The following is a 26,881-nucleotide window of genomic DNA, read 5'->3' as shown; positions in this document are numbered from 1 at the left end:
CTGTCACAGTGGCTTATGTGTCTACCTGCTTGATGTTTGGTGATTTGGTCATGTCTGCGGATTAACCTAAAAGAACAATTGAGGAAATTACTCAACTATTATTCTTCTACTTCTGGAATAATCTGGATAAAGAACTGCAAGTTAGAATCCTCCGCAGGAACACTGTAAAATGACAGATTCTTGGTGCCTAGCCCCACTGAAGTGGAATCCCAGTAGGTCTGTGCAAAACCTGGAGTCTATGTTTTTAACAAGTCCGGGGGATTCCTAGCAGCCAGTCCTGTACCCCAGAGTTGGGCAGACCTTGCTGAGTGCTTCCGGTGAGGTGGTGGTCAATGTCTGGCGTTTGTTGCTGTTTTTCATGGGCACTTTTATCATTTGTTTTATTGAAAAAGAAATTTTATTACAATTGCCACCAAATGTGGGAAATAAGGTGAGGCTATGTACATTACATCCCTTTTTTTCCAAAATTTTTATTGTGGTAAAATACACAGAACATAAAATTTACCATCTTAACCATTTTTAAGTGTACAGTTCAGTGGCATTAAATGCAGTCGCAATGTTGTGCGATCATCACCACCATCTGTCTCCATAACTCTTCTCATGTTCTAAAACTGGAACTCTATACCCATTAAACAGTACCTCCCCATCCCCCTTCACACTGCCTCTGGCAACCACCATTCTACTTTCTTCCCCCCTCCCCCCCAGGAAGATTAGCCCTGAGCTAACATCTGCTGCCAATCCTCCTCTTTTTGCTGAGGAAGACTGGCCCTGAGCTAACATTCGTGCCCATCTTCCTCTACTTTATATGTGGGACGCCTACCACAGCATGGTTTGCCAAGCGGTGCCATGTCCACACCCGGGATCAGAACCAGCGAACCCTGGGCCACCGAAGTGGAATGTGCGCACTTAACCGATGCGCCACCAGGCCGGGCCCCTCTACTTTCTTTCTCTATGAATTTGACTGCTCTGTAAGTATCTCATAACAGTGGAATCATACAGTATTGTCCTTTTGTGGCTGGCTTATTTCACTTAGCATAATGTCCTCAAGGTTCACCCATGCTGTACATGTGTCAAAATTTCCTTCCTTTTAAGGCTGAATAATGTTCCATTTTGTGTTCATGCCACATTTTGCTTATCCATTTGTCTGTCCACGGACACTTACTTTTTCTTCCACATTTTATCTATTGTGAATAATGCTGCTATGAACTTGGTGCACAGATATCTTTTTGAGACCCTGCTTTCAGTTCTTTGGGGTGTATACCCAGAAGTGGAATTGCTGGATCGTGTCTGGTGAGGCCCCTTTTTTGCCCATACAGCCCCAAGGGTTGACATTAAAAGGAAGCCAAAAATAAGTGAATAAATCAATCCTCAGTGTACTTCAGAACTTTAGGTACTTCGAAGCAAAATGTGCAGGGAAGAAGCCCTTTTGAGTTTGTGTGTGAGTAGATAGGAGTTGCCAGACAGTTGACAAAGGAACCCATTTGTGTTAGGAGCCAGCAAGCAATCAGAGGGAGAAAGCAACCTAAGGCGACCTTTGGCCTGAGAGCGAACGCAGCAGCAGAAAGCTGAGTGACAATTGGACGATGGTACAGAGAAGTTCGCTGAGATCTGTCCTTTCAAAACACTTGGGCAGTGGTGGTTTGGCTCATGTCAGTGACCTTCTTGCTGCCCCCAGATAGTGATCATGGTGTTTGAAGATGTCGGGTTCCAGGTTCAAATGCTCACCCACATTCATTCTCCCTGCTGAGCTCTGGGGAAGGAGGGCACTGGGGTGGGGTCACATCTTTCTGCCCAGGTAACAAGTGACAGTCCCAAAGTCCCAACACAGGTAGGCTGAGCTTCTGTCTCTACTTTCTCCCTCTCTCTCCAAGAGATCAGCCTTCGCTGACTTAGATGCAGGTGACATGAAATGCATGTGTGTGTGTTTTCTTTGGGAGCAGAGATCAACATGGAGTTAAGATGACAGCTTTGCTCTGAGTTGTAAATTTGCTGAATTTGTAAATAGTTGAGCAAACCTACTGGACTTTGATAAATGGAACTTTTTCTTGTTTTCTTTCTTTCTTTCTTTTTTTTTTTTTGAGGAAGATCAGCCCTCAGCCAACATCCGCTGCCAATCCTCCTCTTTTTGCTGAGGAAGACCAGCCTCAAGCCAACATCCGTGCCCATCTTCCTCCACCTTACACGCAGGACACCTACCACAGCACAGCTTGACGAGCAGTGCCATGTCCACACCCGGGATCCGAACCGGCAGACCCCGGGCCACTGAAGCGGAGTGTTGGAACTTAACCATTGTGCCACCAGGCCGGCCCCTCTTCTATTTTTTAAAGTCACTGTGGAGAGCATAAGTACTTGTAACCTCCAAACTGATCAATAAAAAAGGTCAACAAGGGGCCAGCCCAGTGGTGCAGCGGTGAAGTTCGCGTGTTCCATTTCTGTGGCCCCGGTTTGGAACCCCGGGCGCCGACCTACGTACCCCTTATCAAGCCATGCAGTGGCAGGTGTCCTACATATAAAGTAGAGGAAGATGGGCACGGATGTTAGCTCAGGGCCAGTCTTCCTCTGGAAAAAGGGGAGGATTGGTAGCAGATGTTAGCTCAGGGCTAATCTTCCTAAAAAAAAAAAAAAGGTCAACAAAATATCTTTACTATAATTCTCTTGGTGTTTATGGAGGAATTAAATCACCAAGTTAAAAGAGAAGGATCTGGACAATGAAACACCTGCCACTTCACAGCAGGCTCCCAAGAATAAAGCATTGTGTGCCTGATTTTATGACTATGAGAGATCAATTCTGGGCTGCCATAAAGTCTTATCTAGGAGAAAGAGATGCAGGCACATTAAAGCAACCTTTATTGACACCTGAATTGTGCCAAGCAGTGCACCAGGAGAAAGGTTCAAACCTCTGCGTCCAGAGCCTTCCGGCTCCCTGTGGGACCAGGCTAGTAAACAGGTCTTCACTCCACAATGTGTATACCATAGCGACCCATGCTAAGGGCTTGCCATCTTGACCGGCTCACAAGACACAAGGCGGGTCTTTACAAACGGTTGGCAGCCACTGTTGTTCAAACACTGAACAGTAGCAACCACGTCTTTGCTGGCCGACCAGTAGTATGAGAGCGGCAGCACCTGCTCCACCATCTCGAAGGCACATCCTCTGCCACTTTTCCTTATTTCTTCAGCTCCAGTGCCCACGTGTCCACCAGCAGAAAGTCCGGCAGCTCCTCCTGAAGCTCTCCTTTACAGAGGCAAAGAGGGAGCAGTGGTTGGTGGCGCTACACCCCAGTTGGCGGAGAACTCGAGCCTCGGTGGCTGTAAGGACTTCTCCCAGCACAGGCCCACAGATGACCCTGGTCCACGAAGGTGGAGCGGGAGTGCACTGATGGAGACCCAGCACAGCCTGCCATTGTTCTTGGAGAGAGGAAAACATCGATTCCTCAGTGCTAAGCTCGGCTGAGGGCACCTGCTCCTGATTCCTGGTTTCTTCAGGTCGCAGACAGAGCTGCTTCCCATGTGTCAATCTGCCCAGGAGGGCCGGGCGGGACAAATTCTAGCATCCACCATCATCTCCTTCCCACCGCTGGGGACCCATTTGGGGGGTCTGGCAACTTCTCTTTTGAAGCCCTCAGAACACAGTGGGTCTTCTTACACCTTCTTTCCCAAATTGTAGCTGGGGGGCCACCTCCCATGTCAGTGGCTCCAAAGCCGTTGATCTTCTAAGAGCGGCTGCCGAAGGAATTCTATGGTTACAAGGTCTGTGATTCCAAGAGCATTTTTTTGGCCGAGAGGGAGCAATCTAATCCCTGGCATGTGTCCCCATTTCTGCTATTCCACACAACGCCACAGTGAAAACCACACACGGTACATGCTCCGTGTGCGGAGGCGCAGGTATTTCTCTAGAGAGTATCTAGACATGGGATTGCAAAGTTGAAAAATATGTATATTTTCAAGTGTTTTTTTGAGGAAGATTAGCCCTGAGCTAACATCTGCTGCCAATCCTCCTCTTTTTGCTGAGGAAGACTGGCCCTGAGCTTCCTCTACTTTATATGTGGGATGCCTGCCACAGCATGGCTTGCCAAGTGGTGCCATGTCTGCACCCGGGATCCGAACCAGCAAAGCCCAGGCCGCCAAAGCAGAACGTGCGCACTTAACCGCTGCGCCACCGGGCCGGCCCCAGTGTATTTTAAATATTAATAGATATTGTCGGGGCCAGCCCGTGGCCGAGTGGTTAAGTTCACGTGCTCCGCTTCGGTGGCCCAGGGTTTCGTCAATTCGCATCCAGGGCGCAGACATGGCACCGCTCATCAGGCCATGCTGAGGCTGCATCCTACACAGCACAAGCAGAAGGACCTACAGCTAGAGTACAATATGTACTGGGGGGCTTTGGGGGGAAGAAGCAAAAAAAGAGAAGATTGGCAACAGATGTTAGCTCAGGTGCCAATCTTAAAAAAAAAAAGAGATCGTCAAATTGTCCTCCAAAAATGCTGTTCCACTTTATACTCTCACCATACTTTTTGTGAGAACCTGTTCATTCTCTTACCAACATTCATTTTTTTCATTTGCACCAATCTAATGGGCAAAAAATGGCATCTCAGTGTATGTACGACCCTGATTACTAATAAGATACTGTATCTTTTTCTTATGTTCTTTGGCTATTCCTATTTCCTCTTCTTTGTGATATTTGCCCAGTTTTTAGATTTAATGTGAATACATTTAACACTTCCACATTGAATAGTATACTAATTATAGGTTTACTAAGTTAAGGGAACTTGTTGTGCTTTTTATTTCTAGCTTCCAGGAGTATTTTTTCTGTTCTTTTTAAGCAGAAATAGGTGTTAACTTTTAACAAATGTTTTTCTCAAATATGTTAAGATGATCATATGCTTTTTGTCTTCCTTAATCTATTAATGTAGTAAATTACACAAACAGATTTTCTAATGTTGAACTAGGCTTATATTCCTGGGATAAACCCTATTTGGCCTGATATACAGGGTTTCAGGCTGCTCAGTTGTGCACTGAACAACTCATTCACATGGCAGCAAGTTGTGCAGTGCACAACCTGCACAACCATGCACAGTGTTCCTTAGACGTACTCTGTAAAAAAACCCAAACATTGCTGGGTTCAACGGGCCAGCTGCAATTAAGATCATTTGCATCTATGGCATAGGAAATACTGACTTATAGTTCTCTTTCCTTTTACTGCCTCTGTCCAGTTTTAGTGTCAGAATTCTGGTTGCATCATGAAATTAGGTAGCTTCCCATCTGTTTCTATTCCCTGAAACAGGTTATATAATATGGGCATTTTCTGTTCGTAAAGGTTTGGAAGCCATTGCCTTTATAACCAGCTGGGTCTTGTGTCTAGATCTTTGCCTACTTGTCCATGTATTTAAAGGTTAATTTGTTCAAGTGTTCCCCTCAAACCAATATTTGCACTTTATATTTCCCTGGAAAACAGATCACTTCGAACTTTTGATCAAGTTCATGGTGTGAATTTGTGCTTTAAGCTGATCCCTCTGCTGGAAACAAAGCTATGATAAAGAAGACATTTTTTTTTAAATTAGAAAGGTATAAGTGTGCTATAAAAGTAAGATCTACATCTCCATGAACCAGAAATGGAATAAATCGAGTGTGAAAAGGAGCTGAAGCCAGAGCCTGTTGGGCTCTGGGTCTGGGGAACGGGGATGGGACAGGAGGAACCTCTAGGGGCTGAACGGCCCCGGGGGTTCCTCCTGCTTCCTCCCCACTGACTCCCAGACAGCTGCCCCTGGAGACTCTTCTGCTCCAGGATCTGCTTCCCTGCACCACCCCCCATGCGTCAGCAACCTCCTGGGCACGTTGTGGCCTGTGGTTTCCTCCTTCAATCTGACACCCCATCCCCTTCTTTCAGGCATTACTTAGAATTCCTGGTCTTTGAGAGTACCCTGGGTCGTCTTCCTGGGCTGTCAGAGGTGTCGTGTTACTCTATGATTTATATCATGTCTAGAGATTTGGGTTAAGAGGGAGATGCCTGTAAGTTTATCGTAATGGTATAAAACAAACCAAAAAACTACGTGCACTCAGTCTTCCGCCTTGAACCAGAAGCCCCAAAGGAAAATTAAGTTAGAACTAAGATCTCAGTTTTAAAAATTGACATCTGAGTGTCTACCATGAAGCAGTCCCTGTATTCTGCATAGATGTATTTTTAGTATAAAAGCTGCAAACAATACTGCAGTCTTTGGAATAAAACTTGCCAGTTCTGATCATCTCTCCCTGTCACTTTCCATCCTCTCTCCAGAAGGAACCTGCAGTTAACAGTTTGTTGTAGACGATATATCCTTCCAGTCCTTTTATGGCACAGGTACAAATATGTGTATCTAATTTGTGCACTGTTTCATTTATTCTCTCAACAACCATAAGAGGTTAGTATTATTAACCCCATTTTATGGATGAGACAACTGAGGCCTAAGAAGGCTGGGTCATGTGCCAAGCGGCCCACAGCTAATAAGTTTGAACCAATATTTCTCATTTTGAAAACAGCCAGTGCCTCTTTTTCAGGAGATCGAGGCCCTACTCTTAATTAAATGAATGAATGAGTCTTGCTCAGTGGTGTATTTCTTACAAACTCAGAATGGTGTGACGGAGTCCCAAGGAACACTGGGCTCTCAGCTCTGCTGCCCTCACCTCCAGCAGCTGTCCTTTCGGAGAGCTGAGTGGACAAGCCCTTGCCTGATAATCTGAATTTCAGGCGACGCTCCTCTGGATTGCAGGTCTTCCCTTTTGCTAGGACGTTTTAGCCTGGTGAAAAGACATCCCTGAAGTGCCTCCAGGAAAGGCTTTCAGGTGCCAGGGACTCTAACAGGTTCCCCAGTTGCCCCCAGGGGAAATCTGGGAGACTCTGACGTGGCTTCAGTTGGGACGAGCTGGGGGAAGAAGACAAGAGGAAGTGGGCGGGCCCGACGCCTGGAGCAGACCGGCCTGTGCTTTCTCGCTCACCTCCCCTCCGCTCCAGGGATTTCCCCAGTGGACCCGCCACCGAGGCCAGGAAACGGAAACTCTCTGATCTATTTATTTATTTTAAAGCCAGAATAAAGGCTTGGAGCTGTTTTCACCTCCCACGTCGGGCAGCGCCTCCCGGAATGTCCAGCGCTTCCTTCCGGTCATTTGGCTGAGGCGTGGCAGGACCCACACAAATGCCACACGCCCTGGTCGGTCCCTTCCCACGGTATTAGGGAGAGCCTGGGCCTCCCTTCACCCCTCACGGTGCCGCGGGTGTAGACAGACCCCCGGAGCGTTGCGGCCTTGCCTTCCTGCACAAGTCACAGAAACGAGGCCCCAGGCCCTGAATGTATTTGCATCAGAATAACTGTATAAACCTCAGAAACCGAGGCTGCCTCCCCCGCCCGGCTCCTTGAGCAGTGGGCTGCTACGGGGCTTCTGATTTGACGCTGGATTAATCACGCGTGCGAGGCGAAAGCAACTCTGGTCGCCCGCGAGGCTTGGTTGCTGGGGCTCGGTTTCAAATTTGAATACTGCATCCCCGTCACGAGACCAGGAGCCCGCGGCCCCGCCCCTATCCGGGCCGCCCCCTGGGAGCTGTCGGGGACCCCTGCTGGGGTCAGAAGCCGCATCCTCGCATCCTCGGGGGCCTCCGCCAGAACCGCTGCTCATGCAGGCTAATGGAGAAACTAGCAGGGGGCTGGCAGGCCTGAATTTACCCCTTTCGCAGGCAGCTGGGCCTAGTCGATGAAACGGGAGGGCCGTTTGTCTTCAAGCCAACTATTTCCAGCCACAGCGTTCCTAAACGCTAAACCTAGGCGGGCTTTCCTCGAGGGTGTGTGGATTAGGAATGGATGATTATGAATCATCTTCCCTTCTTAACAGGATCGAATGTCATGCAACATTTAGCAAGGGCTAATATGTGGAAACATGACGAGGGCCTTAGGCACTTTGGTGGGCACACCGTGGCGGGGTCCCTCAGAAGAGGCTTGGGAAATTGGGCCTCCTTGGCTGTGGGGGAAATGCCCTTAAATGTGACTTCATCACGTGTGTGTGTGTGTGTGTGTGTGTGTGTCTGTGTCTGTGTTCCTGGCACATTTGTGTTTGGGGACTGTTTGCTGAAGAGAACATGAAAAGGCAGCTGGGATACCCTTCAATTTGCAATTTAGAATGAGCTGTCACGTTGAAGTCCAAGATGAGTAATAGAGATAGACTGGAGATTTCCCTTTTAATGGGAGCTGTGGGGCTCGAGCAGAGCTGGATCTGTTATTGTAAGAAGTCCTTCTGGATTGCATGCAGCATGTCCCTGTTAGAATACTCAGACAAGCCCTAAATATATTGTGTGTATATACAGCGTGAGTGTGTGTGTTTGCATGGTTGTACACTGGTTTCTGATTTTAAGAAAATTTCTTTCTTGGTCCAACATTTCGATTTAATATTTACTCTGGATAATCCAAGGTTTACAGTTTTTACATAAAATTACACATCTATCATTTTTTCTTTGAACACAGACACTTTGGACCTCAGTTTCCCCTTGTGCTCAAGGAGGGCGCTCTAGCTTGGTGCCTTGGAGAAAATTCTGTTTGTCAAGAGAGTTGATACTGTACTCAACCTTTCAACTTCTATTGTTCCTGAAATCTTTCAAGGACCTTTAGCGATCTAGAAGCTGCGGCCTCTCTCAAGCACGAGAGCCCGGAATTGTAGGTGTGTGGATTGTTTTTCTAGATGGATCTTCTTTGTCTTCTACCTGCTATTGAATAGCAAAGTATGGAGGGGGCACATTTGTGAGGAAGAGGGGGTTGCTTTGACTCTTTTAAAAGTGCTAATGAGTTAACTCTGCAATGACAATGGAACACCTACAGAAAACAAAGGGTGTGGTTAGGCTTTGGTAACCTCAGCACAACTCAAAATATCTTTTCACTAGGCTTGCTGTAATGTTTGCGCAGGGTGTGGGAGGGGGGCGGCCTGGAAGGGGCTGTTTCACTTTTTGCCTTGTTTTGGCTCTCAGGAGACAGAGGTGTGTGTGTGCATGCAAAGCTCAGCCAACATAATGATAACAGCTAACATTCCCTGAGTGCTTGTGGCGGAGCAGCCACTGTGCTGGGTGTCTTACATCCACTATCTCATTTGATCCTCTCAACTATCTCAGTTGAGGAAGTTAGGAAAAGAGTTTTAATAGTGAAATTAATTGTGTGTAATTCTGGTATGTAAGGGTTGTGGAATTACTGTCCTCATTTTGCCATGAAAGAAATCAAGACTCAGAGAGGTTAAACTATTCAAGGACACCAGGTCTCTAGCCCCAGTCTGTTCTGTCTCCAGAACCCACATCCTGACCTAAACCATTAAACTCTGCATCCGAAAGAGCAGCAGCCCAGAAACTGGCCCCACCAAGCTACTGCTGATGCGAGCAGCTTTGGGAGATGCAGCTGCATGCAGGGGACCGAAGCTCCTGGCAGCAGTGCCCAGGGGAATTAGCAGGTGTCCTGCCCCCGGGCACCTGGGATGGGAGGATGGGTTAACCCAAGCGTGGAGCATCAGAGAAGAGCTACTACTGTGTTGGTAGTTCTGCTTTTGTAAAAGTAAATATCAGTCTCCACTTTGGCCGGGAAACAGGAACTTTCGACAAGATTGGCATAGCCGATGTCTGGCCAAGCCGTGGTGTTCTCCTCCAGGCTATCAATTCTGCTTTTGCAGCAGCCGTGCCCAACAGATAGAGTGTCTCCCTGGGAAGCCCCATTGTCTGAGTGTGCAGGTGAATTCAACTGGACTTTCCCTCATTTCATCTGCTATGGGGGTCGGGATTCCTGCCTTAGAGGGGCTTTCATTGATTTTATCTTGACAGCATGAGGGCTTCTAAAATGAGAAATGCTTAGGAAGCCTGTGGCCACTTAGGAGGGTTTGTTAGAAGCAGAAGGTTGTCTCCCCACTCCCCATCCCAGTGTGCCTAGAATGGGTTGAAGGTCTGGGGACATTCTGATGTCTCAGTCTCAGGGAGGCTGGGCAAGTCATGAGGCAGTGGGATGCCCCCCCTGGCCTCTGACCACTGACAGCTTTGTCTGCTTACCCCAGTGTGCTGTGCAAACACTGGCATTTCCTGCATGTGCACCACGTGACAAAGATTGGGAAGCACTTCTCTCTCCTGCCCTTCTGAGATTGGAATGGCAAACCCAGCCCTCCAGTCGCTTTGTCCCCTGAGCAGTGAACTCAGACCTAACTTTCTCTTTCCAATTCTCCCTGCACTTCCCTCCCCTCCTCCTCATCTGTTTCCACTGCTGAAGGACCGATGTCATTACCACAGCCCCTCGAGCCAGGTGGCTAGCCCTGGCCAACCCCAAGACTTCCTTCTAATCTCAAAGCTGTCACCCAGCCCGGAGGAAGGAAGAGGCCTGAGGCCTGTCAGGAGCAGTTCTCAGCTTCCTACTGAGGACACTACAGATGAAACTCTCTCTGGTGTCTTGGATGGCTGACAAGGGGGTGAAGGAACCAGAGGCGTCTCACTTGCATGGTGAATAAATTCAGATGATGAACTAGAGTTCCCCCAGAGGCTCATCTCTGTGTTTGGGGCCAAGGAGGCCCTGAGCAAGTGAGATCACAGCTCATGCAGGTAGCACCTGCTGTGCTGGACGTCCCAGGACACGGGGAGAGAATGAAGCCTGGACTGGCCAAGGATTAGTGGCTGAGAAATGCCTGAGCACCATCTGGAGAGCTGCTGCAATTACGACTCTGTAGAGACCTCTATTGCACGCCTGCCAAAAAGGGCTGGAAAATGCTAATGGAGTGGTGCATTTACAGATCACATTTACTCTTTTATTGTCTAAAAAATTTTATTGTGGCTTTATTTTACAACAGAAAAAAAGCTGAATAAACTTATAGTTAAAAAAAACAAACAAACAACTCAACAGCCTATATGCTTCACACCTCCCATGGGCTCTTTTGATGGCATGTGAAATGCATACAAATGAGCAAGTGGCAGGGAACTAATTGCAGTGTGGTTTCTGAGTCACGGCTTGGGTGTTCTTCACAGCAGGACCTAGACACAGTTCACGTTTTCCCCTCCTGCCCTGCCGCCTGCAGAGCTAGAGAGAACTCATTTCCAGAACAAGGTGTCTGTGACCCTGACCACTCCTGAGCGAAGCTCCCACACCTTCACCAGCTCTCTCAGGAGGACAAGGGTCTGCGTGGGGATGGTGCCTTGTCCTGGGAGCCAGCCCCTTTGCTTGCAGGATCAGGCAGGTCAGGTGGGAAGTCAGCTGCTCCTGGTGTCTTAGGCCATGTTCTCCTTGGTGAGACAGAACCTATTCCTTTTGGGTCCTGAAAGCCACATTAGAAATCGGCAGAAGTGCTGCCTTGGGTAGATGGGCCCACAGTTGTACTAAGGTTGGGGTTAGTGGTCTTTTTAGGAAGTCAATCTTCCTTGTAGGACTGGAAGGAGATGTGGTCTGCTTGCGTGTGCAGCTCCCTGTGTGGCCTCTGAGAGAGAGCAGCAGGGAAGCAGGAGCCCCGGGGGCAGAGCTTCTCTGTGGCTGCTTCCTCATCTGTGGTTAGTTGTGGTGGGAGGCAAATGGGGTCTCTTACGAAAGCAGCCCTCTTACCTCCAGAAAAAAACAGCTCAGCCTCCCTAAGGGCCCCCAAAGCACTAACACCCTGTGTGGAGGCTCTGGCTGGCCAGGTGCAGCTGTAGCAAAGGTTTCTGTCTTGGTGGCCTCTAGCGTGGCTTTGTTCCAACACTCAGTAGGTGCATTTGCCCTGAGGGCCAGGGATCTCAGGGGCAGAGCAGGCCTGGAGCCAGGTCCAGCTGGTATTAAGAGGAGGCACTGTGTCCTTCCTGGCCTGTACGGAGTGGTTGCTACTCTCTTCTGCTTTGGGCTGCCTGGTGCAGAGCCCATGTGTGGGGCCACCCACAAAAGGGACTGCTCTCTGGGGAAACTGAAAACCAAGTTGTGATCTCATTTGGGGCTGCACTGGTCTCCTCAGGTGGTCCCAAGTTGTCTGGGACGTTGGTTGCAGGGAGTGGGGAGCCACCACCCAAAACTCTGGGGTCCAGGAAAGGGGAGTCTTCCTAGCACCCTTTCCCCCTCTGCTGGTGACCTGTGGCTACCCTCATGTGACAAGCACGTGGCTTCCTGGAGGAAAGAAACTTGCATAATCAGAAATAGGAACCTGGAAAATAACTCAGTGGGGCATGTAAGGGATTGCGCAATGATTTGTCTAGAAGACTTTGGGCTGTGAGAGGAGGGTTAGGGTGAGGAACCAGGTTTCATCTGAGCCACGGCTGAGATCTAAGGAGGTCTCTAGAGCTTGAGACTTCCAAGGGTCAGAGGCAGAGGGACAGCGTCTTCCTGTCTGTGACCTGTCAGACTAGAAATTGGGCCTGGGGGCTCCCTCTGGAAGGGGGAACGGGGCAGGGGCAGACAGTAGAAATCATTCAACATCAAGCTGGGGCTTCTGCAGCTTCGAGTCCTCGGCCATCCCCCTCTCCACCCGGGGCATGAGATCAGGCCCCGCTCCTGGTGGCTCCAGAGAGAATGATTCTCTTGAAGTGCTCCTGACAGTACTCGGCTGAGCCTGAGTACTCCTTTGTGGGAGAGATGCCCCAGAGATTCCGTCACCCCTGCAGCACAGGAAAGTGCCGCTGCCCAGGTGGGACTGCAGGGGAACCGAAATTCCTCAGAGTCTTTGCCCTTTGAGGTTCTGTGGGAATGTTTCTCAGAAGTAGAGGGCCCTTCCTTAGGAAAGTGAATCTCTCATACCTCCTCATGTGGTGCTATCTTCCCCGAGGGCCTCTAGCTCTGTTCAGAGCACAGAGAATTTTTGAGAAAGTTTTGAGTGTACTGGTCCGCTTCCTCAGGGTCCGGGCAGTGGAGACAGGAAAATCTGGATGAGGCGGGAGGTAGAACTGATACCCCGTTTTTTCCTGCCTTCTCCTGAGAGGTTAGCTAAGGAATAATTTTCCCACCCTGGACCAGGCAGGGCTGTGAGAGCCGTACGCCAGAGTCCAGATGACCCCTGCAGCCCTGGAGACTACCCTGACACCAGGAACCCTCCAGATACAGGCCTTATGCCCAAGGAGGAGTCGGAAGATCCAAGAGCTTGTCGGTCTGCAGTGCATAGAAAGAAGGTGGAAATGCATCACTGTGTCTTCTCTGCCCTGCTGCTTCCCCCTGGAGAGTAGCTGTAAGAGCTCTGCAGATAAATTCATATTAGTGTCAGGGGCCAGTGCTGCCTGGGATGCCCGGGACCTCAGCTCCCTTGCTGGTGAAGAATCTTGTGATGGCAAAGGCTAAGATGCTTCCTGAGGCGTCGTGACTGGTGGACAGGCATAGTGGCGTGGTGGGTGCCTTAGCTCAAGCTGCTGTAACGAAATACCATAGACTGGGTGGCTTAAACGACAGACCTTTCTTTCTTACCATGCTGGAGGCTGGAAAGTTCCGCTTCAGGGAGATCAGGGTGTCAGCATGGTTGAGTTCTTGGTGAGGGCCCTCTTCCTGGCTTGCAGCTGGCCCACTTCTCACTGTGTCCTCACATGGTGGAGAGAGAGCACTCTGGTCTCTTCCTCTTCTTTTTTTTTAAGACGATTAGCCCTGAGATAACAACTGCTGCCAATCCTCCTCTTTTTGCTGAGGAAGACTGGCCCTGAGCTAACATCCGTGCCCATCCTCCTCTACTGTATATGTGGGACGCCTGCCACAGCATGACTTGATGAGCAGTGCCATGTCCGCACCCGGGATCCAAACCAGCGAACCCCAGGCTGCCAAAGCGGAATGTGTGAACTTAACCGCTGTGCCACCAGGCCTGCCCCTGGTCTCTTCCTCTTCTTATAAGGGCAATAATCCCCCTCCTGGGGATCCTACCCTCATGGCCTCATCTAAACCTAATCACCTCCCAAAGGCCCCACCTCCACATACCTTCACACTGAGGATTAGGGCTCCGACCTGTGAATTTTGAGGGGGACAAACATTCAGTCCATAACAGCAGTTGGGAGCACGAGCTCTGGACCCAGTCAGATCTGAGTGTGAACTTGGCTCCACCACTTACCAGAGGTGTGACCTTGAGCCTCTTCTATAAAGTACGGATAATGATCGTGTCTTCCACTTAGAACTGTCATGTACTAAAAGTTGGAGTGACATAAAAACAGAGAGTAGATTGATAGTTACCAGGGGCTGGGGGTGGGGGAAATGGGGAGATGTTGGTCAAAGGGTGCAAACTTTCAGTGATAAGATGAATGAGTCCTGGAGATCTAATGAACAGTGTGGCGACTGTTGTTAACAATACTGTGTTGTATAATTGAAATTTTCTCAGAGAGTACCTCTTAAATGTTCTTACCACACACACCAAAGATAACTATGCGAGGTAATGGATGTGTCAACTAACCTTATTGTGGTAATCATTTCACAGTACACACTTATATCAAATCATCACTTTGTACGCCTTAAACTTATGCAATGTCATTTATCAATTATATCTCAATAAAGCTGGAAATAAAAAAGTTAGAGTGAAAATAACGTGCTTAACACAGTGGCTAGAGCACAAATATTCGTGAAGCCAGGGACATGTTGACTGAAGGGCTTTCAGTAACTGGATGCCTCCGCCCACGAATTCGCAGGGAGGAGACGGGGGTCCTAAACCTTTGTGAGCGTTTTGGGGGAGAAGGTGTCCCAGAAAGGCTTCTTTATAATGACAGGCTAAGAAAAGCTGCAAATTCTGTTGCGTCTCTGAATTCATGCTGAGGCTGCACATTATATTAGCAACAATCTATATTTTCCCCCAGTTTCCAGAAGAACCTTCTGCGTCGGTCGTCTATTCCAGTTCCCTTCTTCACCCCCATTTTTACCCCTGTGTAATTGCTTATGCTTTTCCTTCCCCCTAGAATGTGCCTCCCCACCCCACCATTTTTTTTTTTTTTTGAGGAAGATTAGCCCTGAGCTAAACATCCATGCCCATCTTCCTCTACTTTATATGTGGGATGCCTACCACAGTATGGCTTGCCAAGGGGTGCCATGTCCGCACCCAGGATCAGAACCGTCAAACCCCGGGCTGCTGAAGTGGAATGTGCACTTAACCCCTGCGCCACTGGGCAGGCCCTCCCACCCCACCATTTTTGCCAATGAAATGTCCTTCTGGGCCAGGTTCCAATGGCACTTCCTCCAAGAAGCGTTTAGTCATCAACTCAGTTCGAAGTGGTGATGCCCACCCTCCATAACAGACCACTTTTGGAACCCACCAGGCTCTGCCTTACCTCTTGGTGACTTCTGGGCATGTCTCAAATCCGCTATCACAAGCATCCGGGGCAAAGGAATGCAGTCTTATACAGTTGGCCCTCGTCTCTGCAGGTTTCGTATTTGTGGATTCAACCAATCGAAGTTCAACATTTTGCAGTTGGTGAATTCGCGGATGCAGAGAGCAGACTGTATTCACGGTACACACTACGCTATTTTATATAAGGTACTTGAGCATCCACGAATTTTTGGTATCTGCAGGGGTTCCTGGAACCAATCCCCCCTGGCTACCGAGGGACTACGGTATAGGGCTGAGGGAATATTTGAGGAGCTATTGAAAAACTTCGAGCCCTCAAAACCTGTGGAACTTCCTGATATGTTGGGGAACTGAGGCGTAGGAAATAAGAAAGTTTTTCCCCTCCTTTATCAGCTGTTTATGGTCATCTATCTCTGAAGGAATCACAGATAGGATAACTTTCATCCCTGCATGTCAAGGTGAGGAAACCAAGACCCAGAGAGGGAATGGGAGTTTCTCAAGGTCACACAGCAAGTTAGTGGCAGCACCAGGACCTGGGTTCAGGGTGTGCTCAGTTTAGTGCTCCTTCCCTTCTGTTGGAGAAAGGTAGTGGTGTGTTGAGGGACAAAGACATGGATTCTGGGGGCAGTCAGGGCTTACTGTGACAATGCAATGATTTAATACATGCCGAGTCCTTAGATCAGCCCAGGCATGGTAAGCAAAATATGAGTGTTGCACTCACCTTTATCATTGTTTCTCTGCCCTTCTTTGACAACTACTATCTTCTCCTACCAGATTTCTTCATTTCAGGGGAGAGGAGAACCCTGAGAGTATTAACTATGCCAGGACATCCTTACTAGGCAGTGGGTGAGAAGCTGGCAGGTAGCTTAGAGGACTAACCATCTGGGTTACTGACCCTAGGGGCCTAGGGTGATTTTTGGACCATCACAGACTCAAGGCCCAACAAACCAGACCTTGACTAAAAATTGGGTGTTTTGTTTGTCTCTTTGTTTCAGCGAAGGGAAAATGAGAAGGAACCTTCTTCTCTTTTTGATGGTGCCCAGCAAACAAGGTGAGCCTCAGGCCTGCCCAGTATAAGCAGCAGCCATCGAGGGTCTGCTCGAGCCCTGTCTGTCTGTCTGTCCATCTGTCAGGCAGCCCACAGACCCCCTCAAGCTAGGTCCTTGGGAAGACAAGGTCCCCAGAATCAGTTTCCATCATACTTCTCCCGTGACTGAGCTGAAAGCAAGATTTTCCATCTGTCTGGTTGGGGGGCACCAGCGTCATCCCTGGCAGCCACTGAGCGACAGCTTCAGTCTACAGCCCCCTGGGACAGGGGAGTTCAGCATTGCTGCCGGCAACCAGCATCTTCTTTCTCAGACTCTCAACATCTGCACCCTACCAGACAATGGGAGGACAGACAGGACAGGCACACACTCCAAGACTGCTTTTCCCCAGAGGAGAGCTGCACTTTGCCTCCCTCCTCTAAAAACAAATTGAATTGCAAATTTGGGACAGGCCCAGGAGACGGACTCTGTGAATTGAGACCAAAGTTCTCTTGGTCGGCTGAACCATTTCTCGGTTTCTATTCCATTTCCATGTTGGAGTCTGATTGGGTAAAAAGAGTACAGCCTCAGATGCTGGCTGCTGAGTGAGGGAGCCCTGTGCACTGGGGAGTTTGTAGCTGGGATTTCGTGTGAGCCATTAGAGAATGAATTGGAGCAGCGGTTCTCTTGCCCCACATCTGGTTCTAGGATCCTGTGATTTTCTTCCTGAGTTTTTCTGGAGAGCGTGACCATTCTCAACAGGACATCCCAACCAGCCCAGACGGTTGTTGGAGCTGGGCTGGCTGAAGAGTCTGTACTCCCTCATTCCAGGCTCGTTGTGATCAGGAACATATTTGGTCATTCGTTTGAAACCATTGAAACCATTATTTCGAGGTGCAGGGGTCACAGTGGTGAACAAGAGGGATGTGGTTCTCCCTCTGGGAGCTGTCAGTGTAGCAGAAGAGACAGGCATTGAATGATGTACGGGAGCACTGAGTAATCCGAAACGCAGGCCTCCCTGCTCTGGTGGGCAGGGAAAGCTTCCTGGCAGAAGTGATATTTAAGTTAAGACCAGAGGGAAGAGGAGGCCATATCCAGGCAGAGTAGGGGGAGAGCATTTTAGCCAGAGATATCATCTTGTGCAAAAGTTCTGAAAAAGCAGAGAGAGCAAAGAGGAGAATGTGCCAGATGAAGCTGAAAGGAAGCGAGGGGCCAGCCCACAGGGCCTTGTGTGCCACCAAAAGGATGTGGGTCTTTACTCTGACAGTAGTGGGAAGTGTTCTCTGCTTCTGTCGGGTACTGGGGAACTTTTTCCTCCAATTGATCATTCTGACGATGATGTCAGACTCGTGAGCTTGGGACGGCTCGGACCAACAGACCCAGCTCACATGTGACCACTGTGTGCCTTTCACTGACCACCGCAGCCAGATTTTCATTCTTTCCCACTCTCCCTTCATTAGAACACATGTCACATGTGTTGGTTTCTCATGGCAGCCGCTGGTGCCAGACTGTGTTCATGAGACTGAGCTGACCAGCCCAGGACAATGTGCAGTGGGCTTGGGGAAGAGGAAATTAGGAGTCACAAGGTTTCAGGATCAGAACCTGAAAGTGCCTTATGTAAAAGATGGGTGTCCTGCAAGAGTTTGGGGACAGAGAACAGGGCTTGGTTGAGTCATCCTTGCGGGAAGGAGGGTGGGGTGGTCCCTTGGGGGAAGGAGGTGGCTGGTCTTCTGCAATTTCTTCTCAGAGACCATCTGCTGGTTCCTAACGGTCTGAATCAGGCTGCCAGGCTGTCTGCTCTTCCTTCCAAGGGTCATGATGCAGGCTGGGGGCAGGTGTGTGCCTAGCTTCTGGGGAGGGGCAGCCAGGGGCACTGATGTCCCTTGTGAAGGTGGCCTGGGCCAGATCATGCCCCCTCTTCACCTCCAAGATGATAAAGGGGAAATTCAGGGAGGCACCAAAGGCTGAATGATGGGGAAAAGAACAAGGGAGTATGAGCTTGCCAAGGAACCATCCTCGGTGCCTCCCAACAAAGTAGTGTTTTCAAATCTGTTGGCATTTGGGGACAGACATTCTTTGGGACACTTCTGCATATTGCAGGACACTTTAACATCTCTGGCTTTAAAATGCTCCTATAGGGGCCTGCCAGGTGGCGCAGTGGTTAAGTGCACACTTTCCGCTTTGGCGGCCCGGGGTTCGCCGGTTTGGATCCCGGGTGCAGACATGGCACCGCTTGTCAAGCCATGCTGTGGTAGGCGTCCCACATATAAAGTAGAGGAAGATGGGCACGGATGTTAGCTCAGAGCCAGTCTTCCTCAGCAAAAAGAGGAGGATTGGCAGCAGATGTTAGCTCAGGGCTAATCTTCCTCAAAAAAAAAAAAAAAGCTCCTATACGTTTTAAAATACTTCCTGGTGGGGCAATACAAACTACCCGTCCCCTAATGGAGAACCGCTGGTCCAGTGTTTACGGGGACAGAATTGTACAGCTGCGCTTCAAGTCCCACACCGGGCAAGCAGGGAGACTGGAGAAATCCCCCCACTTGAGAATATCTTAGGGAAGCTTTTGTTCAGTGACCACTCATGGGGTCTCCTGCTGTCTCCTGACCCCAAATGGAGTTCCTCCCGACTTCCCTAGCCTTGCTGCTCACAATGATAACCCACAGTCCTGTGCACAATCTGGTGGGTGAAGCTGAGATTTTAGTGCAGGCATTTCCAGGCCTCTTGGCTGGACTGTGGCCAGGGTGGCAGGACCGCCTCTGGTGGCCGAGGTGCTGCTCTATTGGGCCACCAGATGGCGCTTGGGAGCCCCCACTGTCTGCCGCAGGACTGCTGGTGGCAGGAGTGACTGCAGACGGGACTTGCCTTAAAGAGGCCTGGTCCTTAAAGAGACATAGCCACACACCGCAAACTTGAACGGTCACCCCAAAGCGAGACTCCACTGATGACAAGCACCACTGGCCAAGCTCTGATGCTCTATTGTCCTTGCCTCCCTGAATGTCGAGCCACCACCTCTTGGAGCCGGTCTCCTTGACAGCCTGCCCTCAGCCCCTGCGGCCACTCCTGGGCCTGACAGACAGAGCCAGCCTGGCAGGTGGCGTCAGAGCTCTGGCAGAGCAACGCAGGGCCGGGATGCATCTGCAGAACTCTGGCTGAAAGAACGAGAAGCACAGCCAGCTTCAGGGGAAGGATGACCACAGAAAGGCAGAGGGCCAGCCTGTAAGCTCAGACCCCAGCCGGACATGCCCCTGCTTCGCTGGGAGCTGATAAAGTTGGAGCCACTGAACTTGGTCTCTGGGTTTTGGGGACTTACAGGATCCTTCCGTCTCTAATGCTGGCCTCTTTCCAAATGCCAATGGGGATGCTGTGGTAAGTAAATTAGGATGGGGGCTCCAGACCCTGCTGTTGAGCTCTCTGATCCTCTCTAGGAAATCTCCTATGTTGACCCCCGGGTGGCGCGATCTGAGCCAGGTTGTTGAGTCATGTCGTTGGCCACATTCTCTGGGGCTTGGCATGAGACCCTCTTGAAACTGCAGCTTGCTTAGCATAATCTAAGGCAGCGGCTCTGCCCAGGATGCTGGACTTGCTGTGGTCCCTGGCCATGGGAGCGGGGCTTCAACACAGGCCCTGGGAAATGTATGGGGAGCTTCCTGGCTTCAGGGGCCTGGATGTCACTATGCCTTCTGGCCATAGTGCCAAGGGAGGCAACAAGGGGTGACTGCAGTTCTCTGGCTCACCTCTTACCAGGGCTGCAGATCTTTCCCATGACTCAAACTGACACAGAACTTTGGTGGAGAGATGAATAATCGGGGAGGGCTTTGAGTCACTCTGTGCTGCCTGTAGATCTCACTGTCTTGCTGGAAAAGCAAGGAGACTGGGAAGAGAGAGGTAGGAAGAGGGCAAAGGACAGAATTGTCAGGCCACGCCTTCTGCCTTAGAGGTGACTCAGTCAAGGCCTAGGGAACTTTCTTTTTTCCAGGCCCAAAGAGTAAAGCTGAATCTTAGAACAGTAAATGCTGCTAAAGGAGATGAAGCAAGGAGCCAGAAACAGGCCACCCCAGGGTCTGCTAGGAAGCAAAGTTTATAGTCCACTAGGGCAGATGGGAAGCCTGGAGGTCATGCACCTGACCCATCCGGGTGCCCACCTACAGATGTGAAAACTGAGGGTGGGAAGGCTCGAGACATGCCCAAGGCATAGAAGCAGTGGGCTTTGGCAGAGACTGGAGTTCAGGGAACTGCCATCGGGTTGATTGCATCTGGCTTGTCTCCAGGGTCATCTGCCCTGTTGTAGCAGACGAGGTTTTCTTTGGGAACCAGTTCTGTTTTTGCTTAATCATTTGGTGGCCCCGGGGGGTTCTAGAATTACACTGCCTTTCATTCTTCCTGTAGCTCCAGTTTCTTCCTCCCCAAGTTTAACTTCATTCTGTTTATTCATTTATTCACTCCTTGCAGCCCAATACAGAGATGACACATGCGGACTCTGGATTCAGAATCTCGGTTCATTTCCAAGCGTCACCACCTGCTAGCTGGCCAACGGCTTAGCCTTTCTGCTTCTGTGGAATTTGGCTTATTATGAGGATTAAATGAGATAATCTATATGAAGCACATAGAGCAGTGCCTGGCACTTAAGAAGCACTCGATAAATGTTAGTTGTCATTAATTTTATTTATTCAACATACATCATTGAATGCCCATCTGTTGGGATTTTTGCAGAAAGCTGATCTGGGGGCACAGTGTGGTTACAGCTGCTTCGGGGTCTGCTGAGCTTCTTTCCTCCACTGGGCTGAGTGAGGTGGATACCCCAGTGAAAAAGCATGCAGTCCTAGCTTTTAAAGAGCCAATCTGCCAGCAAGGGTACAAAGTCTTGGGTTTTTGGCTACCACAGTTTGTTTTTTGTTTTTTAATTGGAATGCGGAGGGCTCCACCCTACCCCCGACTGCCTGTACATCCAGCCTCTGCACACTAGTGCTCCCTGCTGGCCCCAGCATGGAGAGAGGTGAATTGATATCCTTTTCACCAACAGTGACCTCTGGGTGATCAAGGAAGCAGGGACTCCCCGGGTCTTCCTATGGCACACAGCGGAGCTGGGTTGCTAACAGCAAGGAGGGAAGAAGAGTGGAGATACCCAGTTTGGGGTCTAAGCACAGTCACCCTTTTTCCATCCTGGCCAAGTGGCTAGTGGAAGCTAGGGTTGGTTGATGGAGAGGCAGGGAGTAGCATACCCCTTGGAATTAAGGGCAAGGTACTACCTTTCAGAATGGGATGTATCTCCTTGCCACTCAGCCCCTCATCATCAGCTCAGTGCTCCCGGCAAGGGAACCAACCCTTAAATCCCCCTTAAATATGGTGGTGAGGCTGGAGCAGGCTGGTCACTGGTCACCACGGGAGTGGGGGGGGGGGGTGCTGAGGACAGCCTGCGTGCACAGGCCAGAGGGAGGGCTGGGGAAGGTGGAGAGTGTTCACCCAAAGGACAGGACAGCAAATGGTTAGTGCAGGCTTGGAGGACTCGGCATGATGGGCGCTGATTCAGTGGCTTGGGGTGCACGGACATGTCTGCACCTAGCTGAATCAGAGTGGTCTGTCCACAGAAAGACCCCGCTGCTGCCCTGACAGCTTGGGGTTGCTGGCAGAGCGCTTCACTTTTGGCAAAATGCAGATGAGAATGAGTCTTTAACTCCTTCCTTCCTAGGATGTGGTATTGGGTTTCCCCCAAGCTCCTCCCCACCCTTAGTGCCAGGAATCTGGAGGTTTCTGCTCCAGTCTCAAATAACCCTGGTGCTCAAAGGCTCACACATTTGTCCTGTAGCCAAAGTTAGAGTCAGGCTGTGTGGTGTTACCATCTACTGGAAGCCATCCAGTAAAGACATCAAGGGAATCTTGAAGTAACTGACCTTTCTTGGGACACATATGTGTGAGACAGGTGCATGGTGTTGGAAGAGGCTGGAAGGTTTTCCTAGAAGGTGGTCTCTAACCCATGGACCAGCACAGATTTCCAGAGACCTTTGCCACCCTGCTTTCACCAGTCAGCTGACAGTGGAGGCAGCATGCATGGCATTTAAGAGCATCAGGAGACAGCCAGAGTGCAAGCCCCAGCCCTCCACTTACTGTCTGGGCAATGCCTCAGCTGCTCAGTGCCTCAGTTTTCTCATCTGGAAAATGGAGGGGACTGAGATAACAGTGAGGTTCTTGGTGAGATAATCTTGTAAACAAAGCGCTGAGATCCAAGCAGGCATTCTCTGTTAATTATTAGAAGTGTTCCTCCTATTGCCTCCAGGGTTCCTTGCTCCCTCTACCCTATATTGTGTTCTGGAGTGGGAGGTCCAGGACAGGATGGACAGAATGTAGGAAAAAAGCAAACGATGGCAACGCTAAGGAGAGCAACTGTAACATTTTAGCTTGAAAAATGCTGAAAATAGCTTGTTCAAGCTTTTGTGATAAAAATGTAAAATGTATGCAAATGTATGTGACTCACACAGAAACATACATCTATGGCCTCCTCACAGTCGGTGCCCGGATGTGGCCATCAGGAAAATCTTCGCAGAGTGCAGAGAGGGCCCAGGCTGCCTTGATGGTGGTGGTGGTGGTGGTTGGGGAGGGGGCAGTGCTGCTGTTTCCACCCTTCTGGGTTCTGTGCCTTCTGCTTGTTCCATGTGGGAAGAAGAGAGGCCCTGGGCCCCGCTCGGCTCCTCCGCTCTCACCATCCTCCCTCTGGTTCCTCCAAGAGCCCATTTGCTCCCTCTCCCATCCTGGCTCTATTTCTGGAGCATCTCATTGGAGATGCATGCCCTCCTCTCTGCTGAGCTCCAGGTGCCTGCTTGGTCCTCCCAGTCTTGTGTGCAAGTCAGAGACGGTGGGAGGGTGACAGCTGAGCAGGGAGGAGCCACAAGAAACAGAGCCAGAGCCTGAGCCTGGAGGGCTGAGTGGGGGAGAGCAAAGTGGACGCAGGGAGGGGCCCATGCGGCCAATGTAACCTCACAGTTGAAAAACACCCGCTCTAGCCACCTGGGGAGGCTTTCCACACCCCAGAGCATCTCCCCTGCACCTCCCAGGGGCTCGCCCGACCTGCTGTGAGCTAGTGGCCACCATCTCCCCTTGGGCAGCCCTAGAGGCCACTACCCAAGCAGCTGCAGGGGCTGGGTGCTAGCTACCTTTCCGCATCGTGGATGAGGGTCTGCTCCTCCCCTTAGGAAAACCTAGATCTGTGGTTGTCTGGAATGATGAATGATGAGGAACACCCACCCCCACCCCACCCCATGCTCTGTGGATGCTGACAACACTGCCCCTGACAAAGGCCAAGGTGAGCTTCACCTTGTAGACCTGTCTGTGGAGCTGGGTCCCATGAGAGCTCTGCCCTTTAAGCTGCTTGGGGATGGGGGAGGGTCTGCTCCGTTATCAGAAACCTCGCTATCTAAGGTAAAACCAGCATAAATGGCCCAGGGCAGGGTTCCTTCGGTGGACCCACTCCCTCCCTTCCCTCGGGTTCAGGAGAGGAGCTTCAGCCCCTGCTGCCCTGGACCACCCTAGCCTTGCTCCCCTCTCCTCCAGTCCCTTCTCCAGGGTCCTTTGGCCCAAGGAGCCCTGCAGGACCGAATCTGCGGCAGAGCTGCCTCGGCTCCCACACAACTAGCACCCGGAAGAGAGGCATAAAGCCCCCCTGTACCCCTTCACTGCTCTTGGAGGCTCTTAGAAGGAATTTTGTTTCTAAAGGTTCTGTTCTTAGAGCAGAAGTCTTGACCCCAGACTTCTGTCAACTTGTAGTATGTGATTAGGCATACATGGAATGCCTCCTGGGCTCCCCTAAGGACCCCAGAGAAGGCTCCTGGAGGGGACCCAGTGGAGACACTGGAGCCTCTCCTGTACCCCGGGTTGTCCTCCACAGCCCCTCGTTGACCCCTCAGCCCTCCGCCTTTTTCCAGCGCCGTCCCCTGGTGTGTAGAGCTTTTAGGTCAAGGGTGTTTAAATAGATGAGGCGCTGTTAAGGTTTGGAAGGAAAGAGTCCCAGGGCAGCCAAGGCTTCCCGCGGGCGGGCAGGACGTTAACCCTGTCAGCGCCGTCCCCCAGGCTTGTCTAGGGGAGGGGCCTGGCAGTCGCACCGGCCCCCGAAACTGCGCTTAGAGATCCTGGGGTGGCAGGTGATGTCACCCCTGCGGGCCCATAGGTCTCCCCGCGGCACCTAGTCTGCGGGTGACCAGAATTCAGCCGAGCCCAGCGAGGGCAGGCAGGGGAGCCCGGGCCCGCGCCGCAGCCCGGAGAACCCCGCGGGACCACTCCTGGCTCACGGGCTGGAGCCCCTCTCGCCGGGCGTCGGTGGGGGCCGGGGCTGCTCCGCACACCCCCGCCGGGTCCGGAGGCGTGCTGCGGCGGGGGAGGGGGCGCGGGAGCCCGGCGCCGATTGGTCGCGGCCCGCGCCCCCCGCCCCTGGGCGCCGCGCGGCCCCGGGAAGTTGCTAGTTGGCGGGCGGGCTGCGGGGCCGCCGTTCTGGGATCCGCAGCGGGGCCGGTCGCGGCCGCAGGGGCCGGAAGGGCTCCCGGGGGCGCTCGCCTGCCCTCGCCCGCCCGCCCCTGCCCTCCCGGCGGCTCCGGCTCGCTCCTCCCTGCTACCTGTTTCCCTGCCTCCCCCCGCCTCCTCCCCGCGCTCGGCAACTTCGGCCTCCCGGGCTGGCCGCCTCTCCCGGCAGCCCGCCCGCCGCCCGCGCCCTCCCTCCTTTGTTGTGCGATGAGGGTCGGGTTTCCGATCTGACGGAGCCGCCGCCGCCGCCGCCGCCGCGCGGAGCCGCGGGCATGGAGCCGCTCAGCCACCGGGGCCTGCCGCGCCTGTCCTGGATCGACACCCTCTACAGCAGTACGTGCGCGCTCGGGCCGGGGGGCGGCCGGGAACGGGCCCCGACGGCCCCGGGCAGACACGCTGGGCTTGTCTGGGGAGCCGGGCGCGCGCTGGGGGCGGCGGGCACGGCCGGCCAGGTGCCCGGCGGGCCGGGAGGCAGGGAGCGGCGTGGGGCCCCCCGGTATCGGCCGCAAAGGGGGTCCCCAGAGCGGACTTCAAGCAGGTGGGGGGGTGGGTGCAGTGGGCCGACGGGGCCGGGAGAGCTCTGTCACCCCTCGCCCACCTGTTGTGTAAGCGAACACTCCTCGGGAAGAGGGTGAGAGCCTTGTCGGGTGCTGCCTCCGCACCCCGAGTGGCTGCCCTTCTGTCCACGCTGAAGCAGAAAGGCCATTTTGGCAAAGTCCTTGGCGCCCGAATTTGCCACCTCAGGGACACCCCGAGGCCGTTGTGTGTTTCGGGGTGGGGGTGGGGTCTGGTGGGAAGGGAGACTGTGGGTGCAGATCTCCGTGGGGGCCGTTTGGATGGAGGAGCTCCGGCTCAGCAGTCTTTCCTGCCAGCCTCATCTCCACCCCCACCCTCACACCTCCCCACCCCCAAAAAAGAAAAAAAACAAACCTCGACTTCTCCACCCCCTCGATCCCAAATCTGCCGCGATCATGTGATTGCTCTTGCACTGCCGCTGGGGATGTGTAACTGATCACTGAACCTTCTGGGGGCTTGCGCCGATCCGTGAGCGCCCCCATCCCACCCTGCCTTGCTTGGTTGGCTAACGCGCTGCACTTCTCCGGACCCCTCCCTTGAGACCTTCCCCAACCTTTCAGTGATGTAGGAAGAGGGTCCTGCTGGCCCCTGAAGAAGATAGTAAGTGGATTTCGCCCTTCCGGATCACTCCAGTGGGACCCTCCCACTCCCTCTTGCTGGGTCTCCTAGCCCAGGGCAGAGGCAGGGGGAAGGTGTTGGGGGAGGCAGGTGGAGCCAGGTTCTGGCTCTGAAGACTGGATGCCACGGGACAAGGGCATTTCTAAGGGTCAACCTGGCTCAAATTCCTCAGTAACAGTCCTATTAGGGAGGCAAGGGAGTTAGGGTTAGGACAAGGACAGAGCCTTGAACCCCAAAGTCTTGCCCCGGAGGTTCCTCAGTACTCAGCAGCCAGCCTCTGACCTCTGTATCCCCTTGGGTACTCGTCATTCACCATACCTTCTTCCTCTTCTCCCTCCCCCCACCATCCTGTTTTCCTTCCTATCCTCCTCCCAGGAACTCTCCTTGTGATGGTTCATTCTGCTTTGGTTTTTCAACATCAAAGGGGCAAAGCTGGAACCCGCCCCCCCCCCCCCCCCCCCCCCCGGGTGTTGGTCCTGCACTGGCCCCGCCGCTCCATCTGCTCTTTCCCCTGCAGAGGCCAGCATCGTTGGGTGAAGGTCAGGGCCCACGGCTGTGTGACGTGTGTGTGCACATGTGTCTGTGTGAATGGGGGTGCACATCTGTTCAGAGCCCTGCCTCAGATCAGCCCCTGACCCGAAGGAAGGATTAGTGACCTCCTCTCAGCCGCGCATTTGCAAACAAGTCATCACAATTCCTCATATTCACGTGCTGCTTATGTTCCTGAATATTTTTGACTCTTTGCAGAAACCCAATACTGGTTTTCCTGTTTCCCAAAGCATAGAATCCTATGGAAACCTGTCTCTGGCTTTCTCTCCATTGCCCTGAAGTGGACTCCCTGACCTGATCATTTCCAAGTTTTCCATCTGCCCCCTAAATGCAGCCCCTCCCCACCCCCACCTCCGCCCCGCAGCCTAGAAGCAAAATTCACTGAG

The 26,881-nt window shown here is 51.8% G+C and overlaps 1 protein-coding gene across 5 annotated transcripts in view; it reads left to right on the top strand.

Moving 5' to 3' along the window:
* ABR (ABR activator of RhoGEF and GTPase) overlaps positions 1 to 26,881 on the top strand; it is a 179,206-nt gene that overhangs the window by 20,050 nt on the left and 132,275 nt on the right. Inside the window, exon 1 of one of the 5 annotated variants that reach the window (XM_070482624.1) lies at positions 19,065 to 19,613. The exons of 3 other annotated variants lie outside the window; for them this stretch is intronic. Coding sequence is in view for 1 of the 2 variants with exons in the window: in XM_014826909.3 (XP_014682395.1) it covers positions 25,025 to 25,085 (61 nt within the window). In the remaining variant the exon portion in view is untranslated. Of the gene's footprint in view, positions 1 to 19,064; positions 19,614 to 24,686; positions 25,086 to 26,881 lie in introns of those variants that run through there. One more of the 5 variants, XM_014826909.3, reaches the window with a different exon arrangement.

This window comes from Equus asinus, chromosome 13, assembly GCF_041296235.1.
Source record: "Equus asinus isolate D_3611 breed Donkey chromosome 13, EquAss-T2T_v2, whole genome shotgun sequence".
NCBI classification, from domain to species: domain Eukaryota; kingdom Metazoa; phylum Chordata; class Mammalia; order Perissodactyla; family Equidae; genus Equus; species Equus asinus.
This window is presented reverse-complemented; position numbering and strand designations above follow the sequence as displayed.